Source organism: Patagioenas fasciata, chromosome 1 (assembly GCF_037038585.1).
Source record: "Patagioenas fasciata isolate bPatFas1 chromosome 1, bPatFas1.hap1, whole genome shotgun sequence".
Lineage (NCBI taxonomy): Eukaryota > Metazoa > Chordata > Aves > Columbiformes > Columbidae > Patagioenas > Patagioenas fasciata.
The window spans coordinates 191,008,762-191,021,001 of record NC_092520.1 but is presented as its reverse complement, the minus strand read 5'-3'; the positions used below and the strand labels follow the sequence as shown (position 1 = coordinate 191,021,001).

At 36.1% G+C, this 12,240-nt stretch overlaps 1 protein-coding gene across 10 annotated transcripts in view; it reads left to right on the top strand.

Annotated features, from left to right (window-relative positions):
• CADPS2 (calcium dependent secretion activator 2) overlaps window positions 1-12,240 on the top strand; it is a 307,032-nt gene that overhangs the window by 224,678 nt on the left and 70,114 nt on the right. For 6 of the 10 annotated variants that reach the window (XM_071803366.1, XM_065836473.2, XM_065836464.2 and 3 more), the window contains 2 exons: window positions 1,006-1,129; window positions 3,708-3,728. In XM_071803366.1, the coding sequence (XP_071659467.1) occupies window positions 1,006-1,129; window positions 3,708-3,728 (145 nt within the window). The remainder of the gene's footprint in view (window positions 1-1,005; window positions 1,130-3,707; window positions 3,729-12,240) is intronic. The other 4 variants (XM_065836490.2, XM_065836480.2, XM_065836499.2 and 1 more) reach the window with 1 other exon arrangement.

The following is a 12,240-nucleotide window of genomic DNA, read 5'->3' as shown; positions in this document are numbered from 1 at the left end:
TGCTGAACCTGTTTCTTTTCCACCATATCCTTCTCAAGACCCTACATCTTTCTCCTTCCCTTCAACAGTAATTTTTAGATATGTTGTGTTATATAAGGGTGTAGCTTGTCTGGGGATCCATTGGAGATGCAATTTTAAAAAGTCGTGAGTCATCTGTAATTTAATTATTTACATTAAAATGTGATAAAAGCATATTGAGTTTTGTTTACATCTGCCTGTTCAAAGTTAATGGAGTACAGAATTAAAGTAAAAATGCGAGTCAATTGTTAACACTCTTTATTCAATTTCTTTGGATGACCAATATCTATGTTAGTAGCCCAGAGTATATAATGTTGCATTCAGTTTACCTCACTTGAAACAGGTGATTCATTTTATTAAAGTCTCATATTTTAAAAAGATGACTTTAAAAACAGGCAGATTTTATAAAAGCTTTCTATAATATTTTTTTCTACCTGTCAATAATAAAATATTTTGCCAGAAGTTTAATATTTCCCCTGCCTACTATAGATGACTGTTTTTCATGGCAAGGACGTGCTGAATTTGAATGACTTTATGAAGGAAGAAAAGTAAGTTGATATGGTGGTGTTCACAGTTTCTCCTTTACACTGTTGAAGAATCAACAGGTTTGCAATGGTTGAAGCTTTTCCACAGATGAGAACCAAGCACATTTCCACATCTTTAGTGGCCACCATGATCCAGCCCGTTATGGGAATGCTCTTGTTATACTGGTTTTGGTGTCACCTGACTGGAGACTGACTGGCATGCTGCAAGATGCCAAATGGTAGGGGTAGTCTTGTCTTGTATATAAATACCATATAGGCAGTCAAACATGAATTGAACAGAAATGTCCAAAGACAAATATCTAGTTCCACCAGCTGAAATAATTCCTTTTTGATTTCTGCCTTTAATCATTATCAGGTCTGTAGTAACATTAGGATATTTTATCCTTTTCCTTGAATTTTGAGTAGTGACTGTAACCAAGCAGTAAAATTGTCTCTGGTACAGGTTTTAATGAAAGATATTGCTACTCCCATACCAGCAGAAGAGGTGAAGAAAGTGGTCAGAAAATGTCTGGAGAAGGCTGCCTTGATCAATTACACTCGACTTACAGAATACGCCAAAATAGAAGGTTAGTACAGCAATCAACTGCCAAAGTGGCTGTAAAAGCCAACAATGCCTATTAACTGAATATTCTGTGAGCAGCCTTTTCCCTTTACTGAACAAACCCCTTCCACAGCAAGGGGAAATGTCTCATTAAAGTCTCAGCTGGTGAACTATGGAGCTTTTTCCTATTCATTGCTTTAATATGCCTCCTGGGACCCTGTTTGAATGGAAGACTAGGACTTCTTAATTTACGTTGCCCTTTGTTCTTACTTTTGAGTTCTCCATAAATCTAAAAGGTTGTTTATGGGTTATTTTTTATTTCTCTAACTATTTGTAGTAATTAAACTACTGACAGGAAATTCTTTCCTTATCAGCAGTAACAGCACCTTGAAACTTCAAACCTCTGAGTACAGATGCTTTTCTGATGTACTTATAAGGCAGACAGATAGATAAATGTTACTTATTTTTGCTCTTGTGTTGTCAGATGTATAATAGTAGCCTGATCATTAAAACCTTAATGAAACCCTGATTTCCTGAATGAACTAATGGGACAAAATACTCAATCTAATGATAATCAGCAGTTTTCTTGGAATTTACATATGTTCTAGAATGTATACCATGAAATTAATGATGAGTTCACTCGGAAAAAATCAACTACTATACACAATGTCATTTTAATATTTGTAATCCCTATATAGCATAAAAAGGAAGTCATAATAGTCAACTGCCTTTTCAAGATACATCTGTTATTCTCCATGAAGTGCAGAAAGCTTGAGATACACCTGCACAGATATATCCGGGACGAGAAAACAGTGTGTGTGCATCCATATAACTGGTTCTTTTTTGAAATAGAGTCAAGTAGCAGGAAAATACATGAAGAATGAATTCTACTTTAAAAAAATCAAGGTTATTTTAAATAGCATGTTTTTGCATAGCATGTTATTTCTAGAAATGCACTAGAAGAAACAGAGTTATCACAACAGCAAAATGAAGATACTTCATATGTGTAGCAATATTACAAAGCCAGCTTTTGTTCTTTTTCCATTTCTGCTCAAATTCTCTGAAAATCAAGAGTTAACCAATCTCACAAGTGATTAACAAAAACATCATCTCATCACTATAGCAACCAGTATTATATCATGGGAGTAACAACATGATACCATCTTAGTAACCAGTTTATCATAATTAATTATGATATCATGTTGTGTTAAAGAAAGACGAATGAATATAAAATCTATTCTGGAAAATGAAAAAGCAGAAATACCATTTTCTTTAGTTTTTCTCTCTCTGTATTCATAAAAGGGATTTTTTAATGTTCAGTATTTCATTTTTTTTAGGAAACGTGTTGAAATAATGGGTATAAAAATATAAATATTTTTTACAGGTGACAAAAGCATGCAGAAGGTGTCTAAACTCACTGACACTAAATTGGATTGGAAAAGTTTTTTTACAGTGAAGTAAATACATCTGTGGCCAGGATTTTTAACCATATCCTAGGGAATTATGGCAGTTCCACTGCAAGTAGCGAATTTTGTACTGTAAATATGCACACTGTTAACACAGCACGTAAAGCTGCTGTCCATCCCATGGCATATTTTGACTTAGAAAGTTATTGTATTTTGGTTGAAACATAACTAGATTTCTGTAAGTAGTTTTAGACTCATGTAATTGTAAACCCAAAGCACAATAAATAATTTCATAAATAAGTCTAGTATCTCAACAAGAAATAGGTTGAGTACTTTTCTGCGAATAGAATACTATTTGAAAGTGAAGCACTCCAGCATCGTAACATCAGAAAACCAAATGCATTGGTTTTCAGTCACAAAGAGACCTGTATTTGTCTCTTTCTATACTCAGGTCATCACAAATATTCTACATTTTTAACAATATAAACAGAGCAGATTTCAACCATAGGTTCAGTTCTGTTTCTTTAGGATTATGGGAGCATTATTGTCTCCATGCACTGAAATTACATTCTTCTCTTGAATGTAATGCATGTTAATATTTACATCAGTTGCTTACTCCTCAAATTGCGTATGGAAAGCATATAGTCATTATCTTTATAACGCTACTGATGTCCTCAAATGTAGCTGTCGTACATTATTGGGATTTTTTTCCTACTCTTTGAATATTTATTTGGTGAATAACATCATATCAGTCAAAATGCAATTATTGCATGGTAATATCTGCTATAGACCAATAGTAACTATCTAAAAAGCAGAGATGCAAAGAGGGTTCTAACCAAAATTATATTCTTATATTCTTACATTCTTACTTTCTTCCATTATTTTACTATTATGTGTGTTTCTAAATTCCCAGGCACAATACGGATGCAGACTCAGCCACTGGGCATGAAATAGACACTGGATAGAACTACTAAATAAAAATACACTACCTAAACATATACACCATTTATCCATCAGCCAATAAAACCCATCACTTGGTTGAGCTAACTGTCAGGACTCTTGCTGCTATACTCAAGATTTTAAGAAGATTTTAACTCCTTATTTGGTATTTATTCTACTCTAAGGAAACTAAAATAGTTACATTTCTGTAATGATGTTTTTCTTCTCTTTTTTTTTTTTTTTTTGTTTTACGTTTAGCAACCACAGAAAAGGACTCAGGTGATTACTATTTGTGTGCATGTCTGCATGTATTACAGATTTAGTGTGTTGTATCTGTTGTTTTATTATTTTTCTTGATTTCAACAATATCAAAATATTGACCAGAATGTGTGAACATTAAAATTAATTTTAATGTAGTATAGCTCATACATTCTTCATTTTCACTGATACTTAACTATGATATGCATATTTATTAGCAATTAGATAATGTTATATTTTGGAATATTATACAATTATAGTTTCTGTGAAAGAGGTGTAACTAAGTGATACAGAAAAGTTTGGCTGTTTGTGTATTTAGAGAAATGTAATTTCATAGTCATTGGCAAAAGTGGTATCAATTTTTTCAGTGGGACTGCTGGATTTATTGATGAAGGTCTTAACAGGAGAACTAGTTTCATAAAGCCGGTTCTACATTCGTCTGACATGACTTTGTTTAGTAATATGTTTATTTTTCTAGTCACAGTTTGTGTGGGTGGTAATTCTTTGTGTTCCTAATTTCATGAAGCTGATATGTTGTATATTCTCCAATAGTGCAGAGAGTTTTTTTTTAGTGCTTATATCCAAATATTTCATAGAGTGGTCATAAAAAGAGCATAGCTGATGTAGTATTTGTGGCTGAGTACCACTGGCTGCACAGAAGTATGAGAAGCTGTACATATATTTACTTTGAAATAAATGCACACACTACTTTGTCTTACCTTTTTCAAAAACGTGCACACAGACCCAATGGAAACCTGATCACGATGCTTTGTGGGGTTTCCACAAATATCAACCACAGTTACGGGAAGGGGCATTTAGTTGGTAGCTTTCTTGGGATGAAATAATTTTTTTACTGGAAAGACAGACTGGGGTGATGACTTTAAAGGTTCCATGAAAGCAGTTCAAAATGGAGCTCCTTCCCAGTGAGGGGCTTGAAGGGAGAAAGGTGATTCATTTTTAGAGGAATAGCTTCTTTAGCCAGAAACCAAGGAAAAGATACTAGCAAATTATAAGAACAACTTTTTTTTTTTTTTTTAAAGATGGTGTTCATAACTGAATATTCAAAAAATTCCATTGGTTCCCAAAATTTCCACTGGTTTTCATTTTAAAGCTTTAAATGCATTGGAAATAGAAGAGCTTTATTTGGAATTGTTAAAAAAGAGAGCAGACAGTGCAGTGGTGGTACGGGCATTCGTGTCACAGCCTGTTAGAATGAGTCACTCATGTTGATCAGGTGAAGTCCTGACCCCTCTGATCAGTGAGGACAGGTTCGTTAAGCAGGTGGCTTAAAGCACTTGGAGGGTCCTCCAACACTTTCTCTGTGAAAGGATCTTTCTCATGCCATCAAATACATATGCACCTTAAAAATCTTTCCCTACTAGGTAAGATACTTAAAGCTAGATAGCACAAATACTCCATTTGGTATTTTTACACCTGTAGGTATTGAAGAAAATATATCTTCAAATTAAAAATTTAGAAAAATGTGGAAATTAATTTGCGAAATGAGGAAACTAATTTTAGAGTTTGTGCCCTTTGACCTTTGCGCTCTAAAACCTCAGCTGTGCACTTTAATGTGCATCACCTCAAGTACAAATCTTCATTGTGCCACACATGCTTGTTGTTCTTATTTTTTCTCAGATTCATAATGTCAGAAACACAGACCTTTAAGCACAGATGACATACAGCTACAAGCACAGAGAAGGAAAAAAAAAAAAACAAAAGACTACACCTGATTTCGGTAACTTTACTTTCGGTTTAGGCACTGTTTAAAAGAAACGATTGCCATGTTCTTAAGATAGGATAGCAAAACTGTCCCTTCAGTGACCTGGTAAACAACCATATTAGAGAATGGATGAGAGGAAATCCTATCACATACAGTGAGTAAATGGAAACTGGCTATGTGAGTTAGGTGAAGCTAGAGATTTATAGGCTATATTTATAATCTAATTGCTTGATTAAATTCCACTTCTGACTAAAAATGCAGCAGAAAATTAATCAGCTCAGAAAAATTACCTTTATTGAAAGGAGTAAACAGAGTGTGTTCCCCCAGAATTTTGTGTCCCATTGAACCCATTTCTCTGTTGCAAAAGATGAAGCAACTGAAAGGTACCCAATGAAATTATATTTTAGCTTGGCTAACAGGGCCAAATCTTACTCCTGTTGATGTCGTTTCCTAAACTCCTACAGATTTCATCATAAACATAATGTACAGTATGCTTAGTCCTAATACCATATATTGCATTTTTGTGAAAAATTAGGAGAAACTGTTTCTTGATAATTATTATTTACCCTTTGACTTGTGCACTATATACTGTATAGAGATTCTTGAATTGCAGGAGTGTCCTTGTTAGGTAATACAGGGGTGAACATGCAAATTCTTTCTGTTGTGAGAATCCTTTTTCAGCAGTGTGGTTGCCAGGTTCCCAGGTCTGTTCCCCAAGTGCTCTCATTTTCACAGTCTCAATGGAACAAGACTCTGAATGCTTTCCCAGAAGACGGTGGTTACTTTCTTAATGGCAGACGCAGTGGTATAAGCAGCACTTGCATCAACAGGATTTGTTTGCAGTCAGGATGACATTTTATTTAGCACTCCCATGTTGTTGTACAATTTTGAATATAAAACAGCTTTCTTCAATAAAAATTTCATTTGCAATCACAATTATGCAGAGTTCAGCATGTCATTCTTTACAACATGTACAGCTGAAATTCTCATGGAGTAGCTAATCTGTTTAGTCAGTATAATTGCTATTATGAGGAGAACAGCAGCAAACCTACTATTATGATGTTGAACTATGTCTAAGAACTCTCATCTAATGCCCTTGTAGTTTGCAGCAAGGGTTTATAATTTGTCAAGGAGAGGATCACAGTATCAGTACATGAAAATCTCTTTTTAAGTATTAACCATTTTCATTTCAGCACATGCCACCTTTGAGAATTCACTCCCTGAAAGTACGTTTTAGATCATTTTGTGTATGACATATTTCCCTGTCTTATTCAGTATTTAACTACAGTTAACTCTTCTTATAGATAATGTTGAACGTAACTGGACCTGCTAGATGCTGAGGCCAGAGACAATTAGCATTCTTCAGATGCATTTTGTATAGCTTCCAGTGAACAGCTTATAGAAATTTGCAGGCCTCCTTCACCTATTTACTCTCCTTCAGAAAGGATGGCCTTCCTTATACACAATTCATAGGTTTTACTTACTTTTTATACGCATCCATTAGCACACACACAGAGTAATAAAATTATTTATTCCTTCTCAGAAAGGAATGTTTTTCTCCATTAAAATGTATTTGAAATTGGAATGGCTGAGGAGTAATGGACTCTGCTAGTGCTGCTGTCATTCTCTAAGAGAAGTGATGGAAACTTACGTATAAATACATTTTTCAGCACAAGGGCATTACCTTGCTGTGGAGAAGTAAAGGGTCTGGGTTAGGAGTTGAAGTGGTAAATGGCTGTGAAGAGAACAGGGCAGTATCTGTCATTGTCCCTAGATATTAATTTCTGAGGCAATGGAAAGATAGTAACGCTTTGCATTATTAGGAAATTATCTTTTAAGTCATTGTTTTCAAAAGTCTGTAGTAACTAAAATACTGGGCTCCTTCTGCCAATCAATTTTAATAAAAGGAATGAGAATAAATTCCATTAAAATGAGAGCAAATAGTTACTGCATAGTGTGCAATTGCTCAAAGACAAATCATAGTTGTCATCCCAGTATTTCTTTCTATCAGACAGACTGCCAAAGGCTGAGTAACTGTTAACTCCGAACAACAGAAGGTCAGGAGCAATTCAACAGTTTGCTGTTTTTAAAGGGCATCAATTGTTATCATAAACATTACATACAAGTTTCTAAAGGACGGGTAGTATGTAAATGCCCTCAAGGCTCAGAAGGATCTCTCTGACTTAAAAAGAAGAACACTACAAACATTATTGAAGTTGAGAAGACAAGTGGAGAGAGTCATCTTACCTGGAGAGGAGTTGATTAAAGCTCTCCGTGCATGTTCATTTCACTGAACTAACAACAAATTTGCACAGCAGCATAACAACTTCTTGGGCTCTGTTTGTTGTGCAACTAAACAGAAAGTAGGTAACATGGGCAAGAATCTCTGGTTTCAGTTTTGGAGCAGAGGTCTGGAAAAGAACCCCTGGATTGTTAGGTCCACGTCCTGATACTCCTTTGTAAAGATACCCATGTCCTCTCTTAATACCTGAGCTGAGTCAGTTGTTGTCACTGCTGTTCCCCTTTTCTGCTCACTGCTTTACCCATGTGAAGGCTGTTGCAAGTCCTGTTTGCTCTGTTAGTGTAGGAATCACCTTACAGTCAAATTAGTTCCTAGTTTTTAGCGTACTAACCTTGTCCTATATTCCTAATGAAGGATAGTTCCCTCATTCATTAACATTTCACCCTCTCCAATTCCTCCTTTCCCTATCACAGAATCACAGAATGTTAGGGATTGGAAGGAACCTCGAAAGATCATCTAGTCCAATCCCCCTGCCGGAGCAGGAACACCTAGATGAGGTTACACAGGAAGGCGTCCAGACAGGTTTTGAATGTCTCCAGAGAAGGAGACTCAACCTCCCTGGGCAGCCTGGTCCAGTGCTCCGTCATCCTCACCATAATGTGAGGGTGATGCTTCACACTCATGCAACATAGGCTTCCATCACCTTCTTCCAGAGTTTTATCCTCCTTCATTTTTATCATCTTAAGAGCCTTTCTCTACTGAAATTTGAATTCCACCGTCTTGAACATTGGTGACAAGAGCTGTGCAAAGTCATCCCCATGAGATGCCTTGCGCAGTAGTACTAGTACTATTATACCAGAAATGTTTAATCTGATATATTTAAGGAACACTTGTCTTTCTGTGTCTATATCAAGCTTTTGGCATTCTGTGAAAAGTTAATTCAACCCACTCTTTGGAGTTTTGGTCATTTCCAGCTGGCAAGTTTCCAGTGTATAACAAATGTTTATTGTTGTTCATATGTCAAAATGCATTGCCCTCCTTCTTGAAGTATTACATTTTGTTTCACTCTCCTGTTCTTTGGAATTATACCATTCTCGTTACTGCATTTTGGCCATGCTGTATATTGCTAGTGTTTTACAACATTATTATCAGCGCACTCCTAATATTTATTCTGAAGTCATTGCTGAAAATATTAGGAAAGCTCAGCCCTGAGATGGATCTTCAAGGAATTCCTCAAGAAACCCTTTTTTGCTCTTTCTCAATGTTGCCTATTGTCTTTCTCTTGAGGTAGCTTCCAACACGCAGTTTCTTTTTTTAATCGTCATTTTCTTCAGCTTAACTGGTAGTTTTCCTGTAAGGCACAGTATCAAATGCTTTATTAAAGTCAGAATAGATGAGATCTACTGAATTTCCTTTATAAGAAAATATCCTATTAGGAAAAGCTACTACACAAGTTTAGTGACCTACCTTTGCAAATCTGTGTAACATTTTATTTGGTTTTTATTCTTTTTATGTCTTCAAATAGTCACTTCTTCAAAATTTGTTTTAAAACTAACTTTCACCATCATTTTTCCCTCTTCTTTACCTGCCAGCATTAGAGTTGTTGTTGTAAGCTTTCAGTAACTCCCTAAAATTTAGACTCTTGAAATGATTAGATTTTTTTAATAACACCTGTTACGAAGTCTGCACTTTCAAGTGCCAGTTTTCTCTCAATACAATATGTTACTCAGGTCTCTTCATTCGCAAAGCCCTTCAGTTTACCGTGTTCGTTTCCTCCACATTTTATTCCACAGTAACAGAAAGTGCTGAGGACATTAGTTCTTTCTCCTTTTGAAGAGAAATTAGAAGTGCTTGCGTCTGTGTTTCCAAAACTAGAATACAAAGAATCATAAATTAAGTTCATTTGATCAGCAATTTAAAATTGAGATTTCTTTTCCTCTTTGCCTTTTTTCTTCTGCTTTTACCTTTTCAGATTTGTTGTTTCATTTTTTTCCATGAGCCAAGATTCCCTTTTTTGGGAAAAAAAATAAACTACACCAAACAGTGATTGTGCCATTAAGGTAATTTCATTGAATGCTATGATAAATTTAAAAAAAAAATGAAAACATTGTAATGTGACCAACTTTATATAATGATCGATTATAGACCTGGAGGTGTGAACTCTGGCTTTCTACAAACCTCATAATCTCTGTGTATGTAGGTGATAATGGCAATTAAAAATAATAATAATAATGATTTGTCCCTAGAAACTAAAATCCTATTGAATTCTTAGAAAAAAATTATGGAAAGACTGGTTTCAACTCCATAATTACAGCCAAATTCCATTCTTTATCTAAAGCTACAATCTTTTTATTTTTTAATCAGAATATAGGATGTCATCCCAAATGTCCACTCCTTACTTTTTCACACAGAATTAATTCTGTGAGAATTTGCAAGAAAATCCACCACAGTCAAACTGAAATTATCTGTGGGTGGATTATCCCAGTTGCAGATTAACTCTGCAGAGTCAGTTCAGATCTAGTAACATGTACTAGCTCCGGTTTATTGATGTTTGTGCTGCTTTTGATACAAGTCTAGAAGCAATCTTGCTGGTTTCGTGTGTCAAACTGTCTGAATTAATGGACCCTACTAAGGCAGAGTTGGCTCCATGCAGCTCAAGTTATGATGTGTCTATGTTATCAAATTATATTATGGCCTGTTTTACTGCAGGGCTTCCTTCTGCATCAATATAAGTTCACTCCCAGGCTTTTATTTGAAGTGAATCAGTCAGATTCCTTGGAAGAGAGCTGATATAGAATAAAGGAAGGCTCATTTAGGCTCCTTGCACTACAATTGGATTTGGAAAGAAATACATCAGATTTGGGTCCTTCTGCACAATATCCAAACAGGCCATATGCCTTCAGAAACTCCAAAACTCACTGAGGCCATACACTGTGGTGTGTGCAGCACATCCTGGAAGGAGTTTGATAGCCAACAGTCATGGCATTATCTGCCCTCATGTGGGTCTAATTCTGGCACATGCATAGAAATCAATTACTGGGTGGTCAGACACCTCTGTTAGTAGATATCTTGCACTTTCTCCAGGCTTGAGTTCTAATAACATTAATGTTAAGTAGCACAACAGCTGAGTGCTGCCAGCAACAAGAGCAATAGCGCTGTTGAAAATCAAAACCAATGCCAGATGTCTTACATGAAGGATCAAAATACAAAGTGGATGCTCCGTTGCAGTTTGACATAAAATGATCTGGACCAAATGCTAAGCTGTAACATCACTGCAGAAGTCTCCAGCCCCATCTAGCTGTTGGATGTGAAGTTACCTGCAAGCCCACCAGGGCTGTGAATTTTGATTTTTTAGCATTCTTGGCCATGGAGGGAAGCCAAGGGAGCAGCCGTTCCCAGGTGTCACACAACACTTGCCTTTTTTCCAGCATCCCTGCTGTTGGTCTGTGGGAGACCCTCTGACCTGGAGACAGGTTGACTCTCCTGAGTGTCTTGGCCTTCATATGCTTTTTTGAAGAAAAGGAGGAAGGGTGAAATATTGGACAGAGAAAAACAATAAAGGATACATGCTGTGCTGGGGGCAGGGGGAAGAGTGGCAGGCCAGAGACAGGTACTTCCCATCTGCACTGCACTCATACCCGAGGAGGAGAATCACCTCTTTAATCAGCACATTCCTGTGCTCATGCCAATGAGAAATTAAACAGATGTGTTCAATACCTTACATGCTGGGGAGAAAAAGGGGTGAATTGTACATTTACCTCCAAGCATAAATACTCTTCTGGAAAGCAAGCTGAAGTTAGATTTTAGATATCCTGATGTTAGATTTTAGACATACTGATGGGCTTAAGAAGGGAGGAACAGAGAGAAGTTCTGTGACCTGTGTGACACAGGAGGTCAGACTGGATGATCTGACAGTCCCTCTGGCCCTAGGCTCCATCGGTCTGTGAAACAGTCACCTTTTCATTTCAGTAGCATTTTAGTCAGTTAACTTAGCTCATTTAACAATATTTTATTGGTACCTGTGTGACTCACTGATAATGCATACTTGTCAAAGTGCACATTGTTTGCGAAGCCTGGCTTGCTTTTTCATTTCGGCAAAACATGAAGCTGAAAACAGATGATTGATGGCTTTTTGTGTTTATTTTCTAAAAGATGTCAAGCAGCATATTTACTGACTCGACTCCTGCTGCAACTTGTTAGTTTGAGCAGTATAAACACATCTTAACAGCTCTTGGTAATTGTGGGGAGAAAGGCATCAAGAATATAATGAAAACTGACAGCACTGATTTCCATTCCTGTAAATTTTTTACGCTTATAAAGGCAAGCACAGTATTTTGCTCAGATGTTTTGGAGGTTCTAATGCTTCCAGATATCAGTTTATTGGTACTCGTATTTCAAAGATGCTACTTGTTTGGTTAAAAAAAAAAATATATATATATATGTATATATACATATATTTAGGTTTTTTCTTTCAGATTGCTTTGTGGTCCCTTGTTTATACACTCACGTAAGTGGTGGTTACCCATAACACATATTTGCTAGATTTTTGAAGAAAAAGTCTATGAGTT